The following is an 18,943-nucleotide window of genomic DNA, read 5'->3' as shown; positions in this document are numbered from 1 at the left end:
TGGGGGAGGCTTGTGCTGAACACAGAGATCGCGTGTGACTGGAGACCTGACCACCCACTGAGCTGAAACGCAAAACAGAGCACTGTGTGTCTGTGGAGAAGAGCAGCTAAAAGGTTTCCAGTGTCATTTCTCATGCACTTAAACACATGGCAAGCCATTTTTATACCAATTTTCACTAGTAAAAATTCCAAATTGAATCTGTTATGCAAATTTGATTATACTGTAAAAAAATAACACAATGCAATGCAGTGCAAAATTCGTAAAACACCTGTAAAATACCAATACAGTTCAATACAAAATTAATACAGTTCGTTATGCCACCTTTAAAAAAAAAAAAAAAAAAACTTTTGGTACTTAAAGGTAAATATGCAATTCTTAAATATGCAATTCCTTAAAAAGGTTTAATCTCCAGTTATAACTAATTATATGATTATATTGCAGTTTTGTGTGTACAAATGGAAATTACTTAAAGATACCTATGATTGAAATTATTAATATAAAAAATGAAAAATGACCAATGAAAATTAAATGCAATATTTCCAATTGTTATTCTTATTTATACGTTCTTATTTATAAAAGGTTACTGTATTATAGTTAACTACAACTAAAACCATAAAAAAGCATTACTTGAAATCATGTACTTGGAATCATGACTTACAATAAATGTATGTTTCATTTAGTTTAGTTGGCAAGGCAACATTTCACGTTTTCATTTTATTTAGTCTGGTTATCAAGGTAACATTTCCCATTTTGATTTAGTTTAGCTAAATGCTAAAATAAAAAAAATAAAAATAAAAAAAAAAGAATATAAAAAACAATATAGACCTTTTTATATAAAAACAACTCATATAAATGACAAAAACACATAAATTACTAAAATTAAAATAAAAACAAATATACAAATTAATTCAAAATACTAATAAAAATTATATATATTTTTGCAGTTGTACTAAAATATAATATCATTGCAATTATACCAAATTAACACTGCTTACTACAGTAGTTTAAATTGCATAATCAAATAACATTTTTCTGATATTTGTTTCGGAAATGTCTAATAATTAAATCCAAAATAATTAATTAATAAAATTATGGAATGCAATTCTTAGTCAAAATAACATTGCACATAACTGCTGTTTAAAGTAATTGAAGTTGCTTAATTTTTTTTAAAATTCTTATTCAAATTTCTGTCATTGCTTTTATCATTATATGCATACATCAGAAGGAATTTTAAATGGAGTCTAAATCTGTGACCTGAGATTTGTTGCTGTGATTGCTGCAGTGTTTGTTTTGGTAGGCATCAGCACACTCTCTAACTCTCTCACACTTCCACTCCCTGAAACTTCTGTTTACAGAATGTGTTTTTGGAAGGAACGTTACATGAACAGGAATTGTTCGAACAGAGACTGGCATCCGTGCTATGAGCAGAATCTGCATGCGTGAGAAATGCTCCAATTTCTGATCGTGCTTAGAATGAGAGCAGAATGCAGTCACACATTTTTGCGTGTCAACGTTTGGCGCTGGGCCAGGTACAAGTGCACGCAAGGTTACATAATGAGAGATCCGACAGAGAGGGAGTGAGAAGTGTCATCTCAAGTGTCATTTTAATCCTTAAAGTAACAACACATGACACTTCCTCTGGATACGCTAACTGCTCTCAATGTCTTCCTCTACATGCAAGCTGCACAGTAATCATCAACAGATAACAGATCTGCTTGCACAGCCCTTTTTTTTGTCATAATACATGCATGTTTTAAATACAGATTATAATAATAATCTATAATAATAATAAATTAATAATAAAAGTGGTAGAATTAAACTGTTTTCTCTGAACTAGCTTCACCTTTATGAGCTATTTTGACATTTGAAGTTATTTTAATGGATGTATGAAGTCATATGCTGAGTAACACTGATTAATAAGGTAACTGTTTCACAACCAGAAAGTTTCCGAATACCTTTTTGTCTTCAGTCTGAACAGTACATCATGATCTAAAATCTTTTTTTTTTTTTCTTTTTTTTTGTGAGATGGTTTGTTGAAAAAGTAGGCTATACGTTTGCTGTACTCTGAAATAAACAGAACTTTGGTTTGCAATTTTGTATGGAATACAATGAAATTCATGTTTTGTGGCTCAGGTTTTATAAATACTTTTTGGGGCCACTGTATGTAAAGAAAGGTGGTTTATGCATCCAGGGGCGCTGCTACGGTTTCCCCTCTATGCATCTCAGCATTTTAAAATAAATATCAAACCACAAAAGCTTACTGTGAAAACTGTAAGTGTTCCTCATGGTGAGTGAAGAGCCCTTAAGGTGTTTGCGTGCCGAGTGTAAAGAAGAAGAAGAAAAAAAAAATACCACAGTAAGGTTATATGAGGTGAGTTTGCACTAAGAAAATGCTGATAAATGGAATGATGGGTAATTTCTGCGCTGTGTTTGGCTGCAACTTGCTCCTCTCGGTAAACATTCCGTGGTTCTGAAAGTAGGCTATAATTGTGTGACAATGTGCAATTAGCACAGCTAATGTGGTACAGTAACTTTTTATCGCTGTGCATATTCCCAGTTGATTGACTTTACGGGTTATACATTTTTCAACCTCTATGTGGTTCCCAAACCTGTCCTGGAGGACCCCCTGCCCTGCATATTTTGTATGTCTCCCTAATCAGACACACCCAATTTAGTTCTTGCAGTCTCTACTAACGAGCTGATGAGTGGAATCAGCTGTGTTAGATACGGGAGATATACAAAAGGTGCAGGGCAGGGGGGCCTCCAGGATAGGTTTGGGAAGCACGTGTTGTCCTCAAAGGTGGATTTATTACAAAAAAATGTAATCCTTAAAATTTGCAAATCCACCTTATTTTGCATCGTGGAAGTAGACTAAGTACGAAACTCCCAATTCATTAGCAGCTCTGCCAGAAGAATAACAAAGTGCAGTAAACGGTAAAACTATTCACTCAGCGAGTGTTTATAATTATGAAAATACATCAAAATGATATGAAATGCCAGTTTTCAATACCTAGGAGCGAAACGAGTTGCTTTGCTGTTTTTTTTAACAGATAAAAATAACTAACTTTAGAAGCTAATGACACCGGAATGACACCGTTGGCCACTTCCGCTCTCCTAAGGTAAAAATAAGACGTTTGCTTAGTTTAGAATCCTCGTGCTCGTGTTTTGTGTTCCACAAATACAGCACAATGAGGTTGAGTAAAATAAATCTCAGTTTCTGTAAAATATTTCCGAGTTTCAGAATGATTTCCTAAAGGTTCTGCTTTCGTTCTCTGTGATACTATACGGCCGCATGCCATACAGGTGTTGTGGTGACAAGGCGTTGAGTTTTGTTTTAGTGTTAAGATACTTTATTCCAATAACTATAAGAACCAAACATTTCAGTCTTTGGTCGTGATGTCCCATGAAGTTTCAGTGATGTGTTTGATTTTCAGGGCACTTAGTAATGACCGGAGGCCCTCATGTGGCCATGATTGTAAGTGCATTTCATTTGCATTCCTTGAAAATTAAGTAAATTACTCATGTGTACATAATTATGTACAGTATATAATTATGCCATTGTTATAAATAGGCTATAATAATGAGCGATACCCTTTTTCATTTTGGAATTAAATGTTCTAGTGAACAAAAAATAATTGGCCCTATTTATTGGTTGTAAACAGGTACATTCATATTTACACTGAGATAAGTAATAGACCACATTTAAATATTTAGCAGTATTTCTCGATTTTAAGCTAATTTTTAATAGGAAAAGAGCATTTGTGTCACCTTTGTGAACTCTTTTATTTGTATCTACCCTGGCTAGATTAATAATTGTACAAGTAGGCCTACAGTAACTCATCACATTGTTAAGATGAGGAGGTAGCCTTCCTGAAGACTGTACTTTTTACACGTACACCAACATGAGATGAAACCTTTGCCATAAGTTCACACAGTTTCTCAAAGGCCAGCACATGCGATCTGATAAGAACCTTAAAAAGGACATGTTTATTGAGAGCAAACCATAGGAGTTAAGATTTTCACGTAACCTCGATTCGTAGCTGCCAGCTCTCACGTATTCCTGCTTTCAGCTGCCGCTCAGATTGTCCACCTGATTACAGTGAGGTGTGCTGCTGTAGTACTGCTAGAAAGGTCTTTTCTTGAGCTTTTATATAAAATGCTTAAACTGTTGGTGCAGATTACTTTTAAAATTACATTTTTCAAATACATTTGCGATTTTAACATTAATTGTTTTTAATAAATCGGGCTAATACATCTCTATCACATGAAATTACCAACTTAATTTATAGATAGATAGATAGATAGATATATAGATACCTACCACGAGGCCTAGCCTACTATTACAGGACTAATAAAAATATTATATATTTAATTTAATTTAATTTTACAGTTACTTTACCAAAAATTAAGAAATGGAAAGGTTTAGATTGATCTAGAAATCTCGGCATGTAAAAACTTCATGTCATGTACAGACCTGTCATAAATCCCCGTGTCTTTCCTCGGAAACTACATCTCCCAGAATGCAATGTGACGCGCGTCACAACACCTGCCTGACGTCAGTAGCCGGAGTTCCGCGTGTGGATGTGTTGTTCATATCATATGTGGATGAGGAATATGATGGAAAGTCGAGGAGTTTCATCGATTATATTTGACTTGGATAACACGCTGGTCGATACAGCCGGCGCAGGACGAATTGCCATTGAGAAGGTAAATGAATGAATAAGAAAAATACTTGAACATTTCAAAGAACGGTTGACATTACCGTGGTATTACCATAGTTTTGGCTGGTATGGTATTATTTGACAGACTTTGACTCATATATGGAAGTACCATTGTATTACCATGGTTTTGGACGCATGCCATAGTATTATTGTACTTACATTGAAAGTACCATAGTATTACCATGATTTTGACATATAATGGTAATGCCATGGTATTTTTTGACATTCTCTGAAGTATATATCAAAGTACCATGTTATTACCATGTTTTTTTGTACACATGCCGTGGTACTTTTACACACTTTCAAGTGTATATCAAAGTATTATGGTATTACCATGATTTTTGGACACATGCCATGGTATTTTTTCAACGTACTTTGAAGTGTATATCCGAGTACAATGGTATTACTATGGTTTTTGCACACATATAATGGCAATGAAATGGTATTCTTTGACATACCCTTATATCAAAGTGCCATGATATTACCATGTTTTTTGACACATACTGTGGTAATACTATGATATTGTTCTCCAAAAATATTTGGACACTTAGTCAACACTTAACACTCTCATGATTTACACTGTGTTCTTTCTTTAGGTGTGTGAGCTGCTGAAGTCGACACATGTACAGGAAAGCCACATCCAAGACATCTGTCATCGCTTTTTACGAAAGCTTCTCCACGAATCGTTCGACCCATCAGAAGGAAAAACAATAGATGATGTGAGGATCCATCACTGGTATGAAGCCCTGCAGGAGACGCAGGGCACCGATCCTGATCCGGCTCTGGCCAACAGCTGCTACTACACATGGAAGAACACACGATTACAGGTGCTGACTCTTTCTCCTGAGGTTCGATCCCTCCTGGAGGAACTGCGGAAGAACTATAAACTGCTTCTGCTCACCAACGGCGATAGTCAGACGCAGTGGGAGAAGATCGAAGCGGTGAGATGTGAGGGTCTCTTTAGTCTGGTGGTGGTCGGAGGAGATCATCCTGAGCAGAAACCGGCGCTCTCCATCTTCACTCATTGCTTCGAGTCTGCGGGAGTCCGGCCGAAGGACTGCATCATGGTGGGAGATTCTCTCAGCACAGACATCCAGGGAGGTATTAATGCAAGAGTGCGGGCCACCGTGTGGATAAACAGTGACTGTAAATCTCTCCCGCAGGGCTCTGTGACTCCAGACTACACTGTTCCTAGTGTACTGAATCTAAACGATGTTCTGCTTGAACTGAGTTGATGTTTACATTAAAGAAAATTTGTAAGAAAAATGTGATGAAGTCTTATATTAGCAGCTAAGAAAAAACTGTTTTAATCTTTAATCTTTTGAGGTCACATGACCAGCCAAGTGACACTGAATGACAATCTGAATGTTCGACTGTCCTACTAAATATTCTTTCTCCAAAGTGAATGTGTAACTTGATCATTAGAAAAAACATCATGTAACTGATTATGCAAATGACCTTTTTAATAGTTTTATTTAGTTCATTGACATTAGTTATCCAGCTAATTATAAGCATTATTAAACTGTATTGTATGTCTCTTATCTTCAGATTATAATTGCATTATTAAGATGTTAAAAGTACCAAATTATTGGAATTGTTAAAAGCGAAATATTACCAGAAATGTTAATATTTGCCAATACTTCAAAAATCATTTAAATTGTGGAATAAATGAATCATGGGTGATGTATGTCTTTGGGTATTTTCATGATTGCTAACCAAAAAAAAATAAAAAATTTGATACCTTAAAAGGATCGTCTACAAAAGAAATACAACTAAAATTAAGATGTCATTTATTCATCCTGTTTTTGTTTATTGATCTTTGTGTGTAAAGAAAAAAAAGTCGGCATGAAATGGAAATTCACCATTCACTAAATAGTATTTTTAGTAATTATGAGTAAGTAAATAAGAACTGTTTAATGACTCCAATTCCTATAAATCCTATATGTTCTTGCCAAGTTTAAACAGTCCACATGAATCCTGCTAGTGGTAGAAAACGGTGGCACTGTTCACCAGTCCATTTTTTGATGATATGCTGAGGCACTTTGTTTTCCTTTACTATGCAAAGAAAGATACAAAGAATTTTACTTGACATCTAATTTGATTTTGATGTTCATTGCTGCAAGCTCTGCTACGAAGTATCTAAACACATAAGGAACGGACACAGTCTCAATAGAGTCGCTCTTGTTGCACAGCAAGCAGATGGTTTTCCGATGGCGTGTATTTGACCAATAAGGAGGTGGCTTTTCCAGAAGCGGCGACAGCAGGCTACCGCAGTCCATGCAAACCTGCGCCACAGAACGATCGGAGCAATTAAACAGCCGGTCGTGGAGCAGGAACGACGTCCCGTGAGCCAGCAGCGCGTCCCGTTCCATCTCTCCGAAGCGGATTCCTCCCTGAATGTTCCTCCCTCCCAGCGGCTGATTGGTCACTTTGTCTCTCGCTCCCGTAGTTCTGACCTGGAACTTGTCGGAGACCATGTGACGCAAGCGCTGGTAGTAAACCACCCCGATGAAGATGTCCGCCTCGAGCTCCAAGCCGCTTATGCCAGAGTAGAGGCGTTCCGTGCCGTAGTAGTTGTATCCCGCGGCTTTCAGCATTTCGCCGAAGTGCTCGAGCGCAGAGCTCTCCTCTGAGAACTTGAACGGCGTGGCGTCGTGACACAGGCCGTGGAGGGCTGCAGATTTTCCAGCCATGCTCTCGATGAGCATCCCGATGGTCATTCTGGAGGGGAAGCCGTGCGGATTGAACAGGATGTCCGGGCACATGCCGCTCTCGGTGAAGGGCATGTCCTCCGCGGGCCACAGGCGACTCAGGATACCTTTCTGACCGTGTCTGCTGGCGAACTTGTCTCCGATGGTGGGGTTTCTGGGAATACGGGCTGTGATGCAAATGCGCTTGAAGCGGCCAGTGCCAGTATCATTGCTGCACACCTTGATGTTGTCCACTATACAGCTCTCCTGGTACCTGCAGAGAAACAGAGCTTCAGAAATCAATCAAATCTAAGGAATACAGCTGCACTAAACGTAAAAATAAATCCCGTTATAAGAAGAACGAAGCGACTTGTTGCCTGGTGATGAAGTGCATTTCCAATTAGAATACTTAATTATTCAATTTTTCATTCATAAATAATATAATTAATTGCAAGTAAAAAAAAATAAAAAATACTTAGCAAAATGTGACCAGTACTTTGCCAAATCAATAGGGTTAATCTTGTCAAGATTTTTTTTTTTTTTTTTTAATACAGTATTTTTAAGAACAAAAAATTAGAACAGCACTAATCAATCTCGAGGCAAATTGTTAATGCACTCTTTTTGTAATAAATATGAGCAACTAAAACAAAGAATTGTACTACAATAGTATATTATTTATAAATGTTAATGCATTTAAATAAATATGTAAAATGTCTGAAACATTTTGTACTTTGTCAACTAAAATGTTTCTTATTCATCACACAGAGGTGTGATTATTATTGTTAACCAAAACTATTAAAACTTGTTATTTTTTGTTAATTGAAATAAAATTGAAAAAGTTGAATACACTTTTGTTAATAACAGAATTACAACAAAATTACAAATAATTAAGCTTACTGATAAAAAGTATAAGATAAGATGAAAATAATTAAGAGCAACTAAAAACTAAGGTATTGTACTACAACAGTGTTCTCTAATTTTAGTATTGTTAAATGCTGATGCATTTAATAAACATGTACATTTTGCATTTTGTCAACTAAAATGTTAATTCCATAACATTACATCTGTGTTATTTTTAACTAAAACTAATAAAACTATTTTTTGTTAGTTTAACTAAATCTGAAATCATATATAAATATTAAATGAAAAGAAACTTACAAAAAAAGACAAAAGCACATAGTAAAATAACTATGGAAGCCCGTTTCCACCACTGAATAAAAAATAAAACAAGGTAATTGCAACTTTTTAATCTCACAATTCTGACTTTTTTCTCGCAATTGCGAGTTTATATCTCGCAATCGGACTTTCTTTTTTTCCCCTCACAATTGCAAGTTCATATCTCGCAATTCTGACTTAATTTTTTTTTTCTCAGAATTGCGAGTTATAAAGTCAGAATTGCGAGATATGAACTTGCAATTCTGAGAAAAAAAAATGTGAGATAAAAAAAAAGTTGAAATTACCTTGTTTTATTTTTATTTAGTGGCGGAAACGGGCTTCCAGAAATAACAAACTGAATGAAAACTTAAAATATTAAAATAAAAGCTAATTAAACATTAACAATATAGTAATATAAAAAAATAATGTCTTACTTGTAGAAGGTTACATAACTCTGGCCGGTATTGAGATTGATGTAGCTGTAGTAAGGGTCTCCATACGTCAGCGTGGAGCCGATAAACGGCAATCCGTCTGCATCCAGCCTGTCCATTACTTTGGGGTCACCTGGCTTCACCCCAAACACAATGCTGTCATCACCTTTGACCTTATCGGACAGGTCTATGAGATCAGTCTTATAAACCGAACCATGAGCAAAGCCACGCTCCCATGAAGACTTATTGACGATCTGATGAAAAATAAAAAAACACTAAATATTAACATACGCAAAAGAATGTTTCGGAGCAAGCGTAATCGTGGAAGTTACGCTTACCATAGCGTCTTCCATATCATAGCCAGTGTAAGAAATGACAGCCACTATCGCGTTGGTGCCAATAGGGTAATTATCAATGTCGTAGTGATCGTACATCGCAGGTCTGACCAGAGGACTCTGAGGGGTCTGCAGACGGTACAGTTTATTATCTGACCGTTCCTGGTATGAATGCAGTGGGAAGCCCATTGTCTGTTTACCTATGATAGGATGATGTCTTAGTTGACATGTTTTGATAGAATTTATTTAGACAGACAGTAAAGGACAAAGGACATGAGGTTCTTACTCATCTGGCACTGGTACATGTTTCTGGGGCTCTGATTGTGATCAGAGAACGGGATGAATTCTGCCACCACACTCAACATGCTGTGAGGAAACAGCTCTTGATGCGTGGTCACTCCCTGCTCCAGCTCTTCCTCGAAGATGCCCACGTTCAGATACACCTGAACACAAACAAACATTCGAAGGGTGCAGAAAACAGAATGCAAAACTGTGTATTTAAAGGCTTTAATGACAGAAAAATATATAATCCCATGAAGCATTGTGAATGACAATCAAATCAAAAAAAATACTGACTGAAAGATGTTGACTGTGTATACAGAAACACTGTATTTTTCGTTCAATGCATTTCGGTAGTTTGAAAATGTAGGAGACCGACTATTATGTCATTTGCAGTGCATGATGGGAGTGAGTGTGTGATAAAGACTTTTGGCAAGATTTGCTCATCTTGATTCTCTGATTGGTGGATATCTTTGCAGAATCATGCGTAATGAAGTTTTTCCACCAGGAATTCTGCTGCCAATTTTTTTTTTAAATAATGAAGATTGACGGCTTTTACAAAAGCTAGTTTACAGTATGTCTGTCTTTACCTATTTATAGGTTCCCATATGTTCAAAATGAATGGTCTTTTTACTTGCGGATCCCATCTGTTGTGCTCTATGGTAAACTAAGACAAGGCAAAATTTGAATGCATGCTTAAAGCTTTAGAATTAGTTCTAGAGCTAGGTTGCTAAAATGTTCAGTGTGATTTCTGAAGTATTTGGGGTCATTGCTAGGACGTAAGAATCTAAAGCAGAGTTTAAAAGCTCCAGTAAAATATAAAACAATCAGAAGTGATCAATGGAAGTACATAGGATTTTTTTTTTAATCTTCTACAGCATTCTGTCAAGCCAACAGATTTTTTCTACTAATTAATTATTTAATTTAATTTAATTCTAAAAAATAGGTTCTCTCTTCTCACCTGTTCAAAGGTACCAATAAGCTCCTGTTTGCCCAGGCCGAGGTTCCGGACGGGCCTCACCATGCGACAGGGTGTCGTGAACAGATAGAGGCCTGGGTACAAGCTGGCTTTACCCGTCTGAGGAACCAAAACGATCTCAGTCCAGGGCGGAATTTTTCTCTCTCCCAGCACCTGCAGGCGACACAAATGTTCAGATTTATATTATTTATTATAATTATTATATTAAAACTATCCAAATAAATAACTCTGAGGTTGATCAAGGATAATTAAACTACAGAAAAAAAAAAAAAAAAAAAAAAAAAAAAAACAGTTACCCACCTTAAATCTGCGAAGAGATTCGATGACTGATGGTGCCACTTCTTTTTCCACCCAGCCAATCATGGCCCCGTCCAATATGACAGGATAACAGTCCGAATACGGCTGACCGGGGCTCCCGTCTACCGCAGTTACACCTGGTGAAAAATGGTTTTAATAGTAAACACACAATTAATAGGTAGGACTGCATATTTTTTTTCCATAATTAAAAACCGTGGTCGTGGTTTTAAATGATGTAAATTTCATTAAAAAAAAAAAAAAAGAGTGAAAAATGTTTTTAATAGCACAACCGCAAGATTACAATACCAATATAAATAGCCATCATTTATTCATTTTTAAACATTAATTCATCAAACTTATTTCAGCTGACTGCAGGAGCTTCTGTTTTGTTGCCAAAAGCCGGTTTATAAGTGCTTCTCATTACATGTTTAGGAAGAAGCTTGCCATATTTTACATTCCCAGATGCACATATACATATATATATATATATGACATTATTTTTACATTACAGTTTGTGTGATTTGATAATTGCACTATTCATATTGTGGTTATGGATTCATTTGGATTAATCATGCAGCCTTAATTATAGGCATTTTACAATTGCTAGATTCAACTGGTGGTCTTGTTTAACAATTAAATATCTTGAATGAGATGTTATTTACCCAGAGAGCAGAGTAGGGCAGGCAGGGTTGTTGTGGGATGCATTGGGGCCACAATCTCGCAGTGGGCTGTCAGGTGGTTCATAAGACCGCACGGTTCTCCGTCAGGAGTGTGAACCGGGCACAGGAAACCCCAGGACTCGGGCAGCAGCTTCCTCACAGATGTGGTCCTCATCTTAGCGAATGCAGCTCCTCTGTGCACACAGCGGAAATGAGACAGGTAACGGATGAAGTTCAGCTTATCTGCTACGACACACAGTCCGGTGTCCTGCAGCATGCCCAGACCTGAGGTTAAAAAGACAAATGTTAGCTATTATAAAAGCATTCGATGCCTGTGAATATACCTCAGTCCTGTGACTCTATTAGCTGTAATGCCAGTGTCATACCCGTCTTGGACTGCAGGTTTCCTGTGGCTAACAGATACTCAAAGGCTCTGGTGAGATCTGTCCCCGTGTTGAAGAGTTTGGTCATACTATCTGCAGTCAGTCCTCCCACTCTCTGACTCCTCTTGTCCAAGGACAGTTTTACCGATACCAACCAGCCTGCCATTTTCTCCTGAAGAGCATTCAGAACAGCTTTGGATAATCATTTCACAAAAAAAGCCATCTTGAAGCAGCAAATTGTTTAATCTATTCTACATGATGTACTTGCAGCAGTATATACACACTGCACAAAATTTGGGGTTGGTATTATTTTTATTTATTTATTTTCCAGTCAGGATTCATCTTTGCTCAAAAGTTGTGTTAGAGACACTAATAATGTTTAAAAATACATATTTCCACAAAATAGCAAGCAGCACAAATGTTTCAAACATTGATAATAAGAAGAAATATTTAGTTGAGTAGTAAATTTCTGGATTTCTGAAGGATCATGTGACACTGAAGACAAATGAAGAAAATTCAGCTTTTCATCACAGAAATAAGTTACATTTTAAAATGTATTAAACAGAAAACAGTTATTTTAAATTGTAAAATTTTACTGTATTTTTGATCAAATAAATGCAGGTCTGGTAAGTTTTTGCAACCTAAATTCTGAATGGAGGTGTATATGAAAACGAGCATTGACACGGCTGCGCTAGAAACAGACAGGTGAACAAATAATAACGCTGATCTTACTTTTAGGAACATGAGGTAGAGCTGGCCTGGTGTCAGAACCTCTTGGAACATCAGACTGTCAGGGTTTTCCTCCATACACTCCTGCTTGGCAAAGCTGAAGAGCTTCCGTGTCATCAGACACAGCATGTAGAACTTCTCCACATCTGACTTCAGGTGAATACACAGACATTCACTGCAAACAGATCACATACAAATGTCAAGTCATTTGAGATTTTTTTATATAAAAACGGAGATGATCAAATATTACTTTTTCGCCATATTTCTAAGCTCTACCTCCAACACATCTCATATATAAAAAAAAATTAACATTTTTGAATCATGATCAGTAACACCTTGAACTTACTCTAACAGGAAGTGAGCACACTGCTCATGAGTGAACCAGTCTGGGAGGTTGAGTTTGACCCGGAAACGCTCGCCCAGGTAATTAAGCACCTTGGCTTTAGTCATGCAGCCCTGGTCCATGACCATACGCAGCATTTCTGAGACACAGCTTTTATAGAAAGAGTTCTCCTCTCGACCTTTAATCAGCTCCTGGTAGATCTGGTAATCTGAGAAGTCCACCAGAGCCTTGGCAGAAGAAAGGAAAGACATTTTAATGTGAAACATTTCATTTCACCAGTGCCTAAATATTTATTTATTCATTCACTTTTTTCAACACCATGCCAGCATCAAAGCTACTTTAATGGTGATTTCTGTATAAATTATACAAGGTATACTATTAACAAAAGGTTATAAAAGACATTTCAGATGTACACTAGACATAAATTGCCTAAATATTACACTGCTGTCTAAAAACCTTTATTCTGATTGGTCAGCTGAGGTGGTTAAATATTTTTTGTATAATGACTGCTAAACTGTCCTTGTTTCCAGGGCACCTACTTCTTCTAACATAATACAAATAACTAACTCAAATCAATTTATCATGATTGTAAATTTATTTATTTGCAAGGTTTCTGTGTAATAAGCAGTATTATTATTAATCTGAACTAAAACTTTGATTTTTAATCAATTAGGACCCGAACAAACACAGCTATACAGCTATATATAAATAAAAACATTTACTTATATAGTCTAAAGCATATAACAAACTAAACTAAAATTACAACTAAAAATAGAAGCTAGTTAAAATATGAATCATTTTATAATAGTACATAAATAATACTAAAGTAGCACAGGATAATGTACATTATCACAAAAGAAACACCTTTAGAATGTCTTTTAAGAAGCTTATAAGAGAAAACAACTTCCTTTTACCTTCAGTGCAAAGCCCAAGGGAAGAAAGAACAGCTCCTTTCGGTAAATGAAATTCACCATCACCGTTCCATTGTCCAGGTAGTGAAGATTCATATTAATGGCTGTGTGTTCGCCTCTTACACAGCGCATCGAAATAGCTGCACACAGTTAATACCCAAGTCAATATGTAGATTTATGAAATCATATTGATTTATTCAATCTGGAAGAGATGCAGCACTCACCGTACTGAGTGTAGCCCTGTCCTCTGCTCTTAAACTTTGGTCTTGACACTGCGATGGGATAGTTCCTCCTCGGCATGATCAGAAGACGAATCACCTTCTCTATACCGTTAACGATGAAATAGCCGCCCATTTCCTACCAGTAAAGCAAGATTACGTGTTATTTTGTCCAGGAGAAAATCATATGCTAGTGGCGTGTTACACGCAGCTCTGTGATGAGCGGCTTTACCTCAGCTTCTTCATGATGCTCGATGAGTTCTTTGGGTGAGAGACCATGAAGGTTGCAGAGTTTTGATTTGACCATGATCGGCACATTACCCAGAGACTGTTTGATGATTCCTTTGGGAACGCCATTAATAGACCAACTCACGTCTGCCTGTGAGAAAAAAAAAAAAAAAAGAACCCTGATGGTTGTTAACCGGTTCTGCTTTAGGACTCAGCCTGGATATCAAGAAGTGATCGAACACCATTTAAAAATTACATATTTTAAAACTATTTATGTTTAATCATTTAGTTACTATGATTCCTTAATATGGTTTCGACATTTAATGGTTTGAACAATAGATTTGTTACCGATGTTATATAACTGGAGTAAAAAGCTTGCAAAATCTATAGAATTGTGAGATTAATGCAAGTAAAATATTAAATAAATTCTTATATAATTTCATATAAACACGTGTGCATATTTGCATACATCACATGCAATTATATACACAAATATGGATTTAGTACATACTTGTGTGTACCTGTTTTTTTTACTACATACTTGTGCATACACACACACAATGGTTATTATATTCATGTCATAATAGTAGAAATCCAGTCAATATACATCAGCATTTCACTGTTTACTTCTATGTAATGGTCAGACTTACCACTAGCTTTCCTCTGTAGGTACAGCGCCTGCCTCTGCACTCAGCAGGGAAGACCCGCAGGTCACTGCTGATTCCTCCTTTAGAAACCGCTGGCGTGTGAATGATGGCCTCCACGAACGACAGGCTGATTCTGTCTCCCTTGTACATGAACTCCATAGGAAGAATGGCCTGATAACAGAGATATGTTACTTGTTTATTAGCCAGCACTTGCATATAAATGCATTTGTCATGTGTCTGTAGAGAGTTTACATGTGTATAAACACGTGTGCGTGTGCGTGTGCGTGTGTGTGTCTGCACCTCACCTCCACAACCCGACATAATCCATCAGTAACTGCCTGATCAAAAGACTCAATGTGCGCCTTCACCAGCTCCTGCACGGGCACGCGCTGCTTTTCTTTCGGGACACCGAACCCCGCCTCTGTCAAATGTTTTAAACTCGGTTCGGACTTTAAATTGCACCACTTGTTAAGATCCATGCTGCTGGGCACACACGTGTGTGTTTGTCAACGGGATCTCGGAAGTAGCGCAAGACTTCCTGTACTACTTCAAAATAAAAGTATTGTCCATTCTATATAGTATACACTTACAACCCAGAATTTTAACCATAAATATAGTTTTATAAATATTCGGGGCTCTGTATTTAAAACAATCCACATTCACTGTATGAAAATAGTTGCAAAATAAAATCATATTAATTAATTTGAAAAACTTTTAGATCGTTTAATTAAAAATATAAGAAGTAAATAATTTATATAAAACGTTGTTTCACATTTAAAAAAAAAATCACAGATACTGTTCTTTAGGTTTTAACGCTCGTATTGACCTGTAAAAAAAAAATCACACACTCACTTCAACCTTCACCGACCACATGCGCAAACGCAAAGTCAAAGTAAAAGTCCTTCAGTTGTTTAATAACTAGCGTCCTGCGTAAATACAGCGCACTGTTAATCAGATTGAATTCTCCATTTGGCCTTGAGGACGATTGAAGCTCTTTAAATTATGAGCAAAAAATAATCTTAATAATACAAAACAATAATAATTAACCATGAGCGCGTCCAACTCCTGCCATAAAGGTAAAGACCTCCATTAAAGATGTGTTTTGTAAGGCAAATGTACTGTTTTACTCACGCTGTGTGTGTTTATGGTCGGAATTTTAGCAGTAAGTTAGATTAATAGAAACTACTGAAATAAACCGAGATATGGAAGATATGGTTCAAAAACACACATCAACAGGTTGTTATATGTAAGTGAGCGTCTCTGAATGTCTTCAGTTGTTCTCGTTTGCTCGCTGCATCTCTGTTCGTATCAGGTTTCAAGAAATTAAATATAGTTTCAGTCACTGACATGGGTTTAGTTACTATGATTATTTAATGCGGTTTCAACGTTTAATGGTTCAAAAAGTAGATCTGTCACTGTGTATCTTTAGTTTTATTTAGCCAAATTAATATAAGTAATGATATTCTTTATTTTTTTCTTATTTACACATGCATATCTAAAAAAGGGTTATTTATAAGTAACATGGATTTAGGTCCTGTGATTACTCAATGTTGTAGATGTGTCACTGTGCTGTTACTGGAGTGTAAGGCTCTGTGTGGTAAGATGTCTTCTGTCCTCCTCCAGCTGAGATCATCACTGCAGTGTCTGTGACATTTGGAGCTGCAGCAGTGGGGATCCTCATCTACAAAACATTTTTTAGCAAAAGCAAATGCGTGAAGCCAAAGGTCAACCTTGATCTGCAGAAAGACAACCCCAAAGTGGTACATGCGTTTGACATCGAGGACCTGGACGACAAAGCTGTGTACTGTAGGTGCTGGCGATCCAAAAAGGTGAGAAAGTGCTTAATGGAAAAAATTCTGCGAAACCGCCATTAGAAATTAGACAGAAACTTTTAACTTTGATCCATCAACACTCAAAATACAGAAACTGTTGCATCAGAGATTTGAATGTTCTACTGGAACTCTGAAACTAATCCTTGTTTATTATGTACATATAATACAATGGCGAGTTGGGTGTGATTAATACAAGGAGGTGTTTATCTTGAACCTGTCTGTTAGCATTCCCATTTAAGTCCTGCTGTGCTTGCTAGTCACGTATTGCAGGGGCAGATCCAACTGCCATTGACCTGGTCCTGAAACCGGTGACTTTTTGGCTGTAGGCTGCATCTAAAATCACATACTTCCCTACTGTATAGTAGGCAAAAAACTGTATGTGAACTATAGTATGTACAAAATTACAGTATTCCAAAAAAGCAGATGTCGCTGGATGACCTGCTAAGATGAATGTAGTATGTCTAGATTACATTTATACTACACTCATTCATTCTTTTTGATGGTCACTTAGTAAATGCATATTCAAAAGAAGAACATGCTGAGAAAATATTATCATCTCATTGTTATTTTGGAAGCATTTGTTGTCTTTGCTCGTGGATTTTCAGCTCCTGAAATTTTTAGTCACTCACCCAAGTTTTAATTTCCATGTGACTATTATTGTTCTGAGGCCATGAAAACATCACTAGTGGCTGTTTTGAACTGTGATCTTAAAAGCAGCAGAAGGGAAAAATATCCATTTCATCCCAAAAATATCTTAAAAGATGTTTCTTATGCTCAGCAAGGATGCATTTATTTGATAAAAAAATACAGTAACAGTTATATTGTATTGTGAAATATTATTTCAGTTCAAAATAGCTGTTTTATTGTAAAAATATTTTAAAATGTAATTTATATCTGTGATGCAATACTGAATTTTCAGCAGCCATTACTACGCTCTTCAGTGTCACATGATCCTTCAGAAATCATTCTAATATGCTGATTTGCTGCTCAAGACATTTCTTCTTATCAATGTTGAACACACAATCTCTTATTATCAGTTTATAAACACTAAACAAACTTCATCAGTTTATAAACACTGAATAAACTTCAACAGAAACATTAAACCTGCTTTCATACATTTTCAATACAATTATTTCCCACATTCTAAAAAATGCATTTTTAATGGAATTGTTTTCTCTGGTTTCTTACAGTTTCCATACTGTGATGGCGCACATGCTAAACACAATCAGGAAACAGGAGACAACGTTGGTCCTCTGATCATCAAACGCAAGGAGGCATGAGCATTTCTTCTGTTCATGACCGTCCATTCTCAGTGATAGAGATCAGTGTTCTTCGCTTTACATGTGTGGTCAGGCCTGATGGGATTAAATGTGTGAATGTGTTATCCTGTGTATGTGTGCTTGATAGGTTTCAGTGATCTGCTCTCAGAGCAGTACTATATATATCTGGGTGGTTTTTAAGCAATACATATCAGTTTTCTCTTTTTATCTGCTTAGATTTATGGGACATGTTCTGGTTTAACCAAACTCTTCTAAATATGTTTCTGTGCTTAAACACTGGTTATAATATTGTAGATACACTAGAGACAAAAACTTGAATTAAAAAAAAAAACAACAACACATGACTTTGAACAAAATCTTGTTCGTTTTAGGAGATAAATATGAATGTGAAAGGAGTATGAAAACCAAATGGCAATCTTCTCATGTTTTCTTTCTGTGTGTTGCTTATTAAATTTCACATATGGCCTTAACTGATTACTGACATTTAAATGTATTTAAAATGACATTCTCCTATATTTTGAATCCTAGCCACAGATTCTGACAGGTAACGTACTGTTTTATGTCGTTTAAAATCTAATTTGGAGTATTTTGCCTCTTGTCATTCAGAAAGATGTACTTGTGCAAATGCTAGATCAGTTTCTGTAGCAGAACAAAATGTTGCATGGAGAAAATCATGTTTTGATTGCTTGTCTTTTCTGTGAAATTATTGTATTTTCTCTCTCGGAAAAGTACACTGTACAAGTTTGATGTTAAATAAACAGTTTCAAACAGGTTGTGTGAGACGTTTATTCACCCAAGCCCAACATTCAGAGTAAAACTTTAATGA

At 36.3% G+C, this 18,943-nt stretch overlaps 3 protein-coding genes across 5 annotated transcripts; 2 read left to right on the top strand and 1 right to left on the bottom strand.

The window, feature by feature from the left end:
• Positions 1–2,057: 2,057 nt before the first annotated feature.
• LOC109084918 (N-acetylneuraminic acid phosphatase) lies at positions 2,058–6,404 on the top strand. 3 transcript variants are annotated; one of them, XM_042737427.1, is made up of 5 exons: positions 2,058–2,934; positions 3,051–3,119; positions 3,435–3,475; positions 4,520–4,707; positions 5,318–6,404. In XM_042737427.1, the coding sequence occupies exons 4-5, from the start codon at positions 4,582–4,584 to the stop codon at positions 5,954–5,956; spliced, it is 765 nt and encodes a 254-aa protein (XP_042593361.1). In that variant the 5' UTR covers positions 2,058–2,934; positions 3,051–3,119; positions 3,435–3,475; positions 4,520–4,581; the 3' UTR covers positions 5,957–6,404. The 3 variants fall into 3 exon arrangements, with proteins under 3 accessions (XP_042593361.1, XP_042593362.1, XP_018955109.1); XM_042737428.1 differs by lacking the exon at positions 3,051–3,119; XM_019099564.2 differs by lacking the exons at positions 2,058–2,934; positions 3,051–3,119; positions 3,435–3,475 and having other exon boundaries at positions 3,548–4,707.
• On the bottom strand, positions 5,965–15,657 carry polr1b (RNA polymerase I subunit B). Its single transcript, XM_042737426.1, has 15 exons — positions 15,311–15,657; positions 15,009–15,176; positions 14,363–14,509; positions 14,137–14,269; positions 13,916–14,052; positions 13,005–13,228; positions 12,662–12,833; positions 11,933–12,101; positions 11,550–11,831; positions 10,891–11,024; positions 10,573–10,743; positions 9,619–9,775; positions 9,336–9,532; positions 9,001–9,251; positions 5,965–7,685 (listed from the first exon to the last, which is right to left on the bottom strand). Exons 1-15 carry the CDS (start codon positions 15,482–15,484, stop codon positions 6,803–6,805), a joined length of 3,399 nt encoding a protein of 1,132 aa, XP_042593360.1. The 5' UTR covers positions 15,485–15,657; the 3' UTR covers positions 5,965–6,802.
• Positions 15,658–15,921: 264 nt separating this feature from the next.
• Positions 15,922–18,888, top strand: cisd1 (CDGSH iron sulfur domain 1). The gene is made up of 3 exons (XM_019099563.2): positions 15,922–16,081; positions 16,629–16,834; positions 18,028–18,888. The coding sequence occupies exons 1-3, from the start codon at positions 16,054–16,056 to the stop codon at positions 18,115–18,117; spliced, it is 324 nt and encodes a 107-aa protein (XP_018955108.1). The 5' UTR covers positions 15,922–16,053; the 3' UTR covers positions 18,118–18,888.
• The last annotated feature ends 55 nt before the right edge of the window (positions 18,889–18,943 follow it).

This window comes from Cyprinus carpio, chromosome B13 (assembly GCF_018340385.1).
Source record: "Cyprinus carpio isolate SPL01 chromosome B13, ASM1834038v1, whole genome shotgun sequence".
In the NCBI taxonomy this organism is placed as follows: Eukaryota; Metazoa; Chordata; class Actinopteri; order Cypriniformes; family Cyprinidae; genus Cyprinus; species Cyprinus carpio.
The sequence above is the reverse complement of the archived record's forward strand: the minus strand, read 5'-3'. Positions and strand labels throughout refer to the sequence as shown.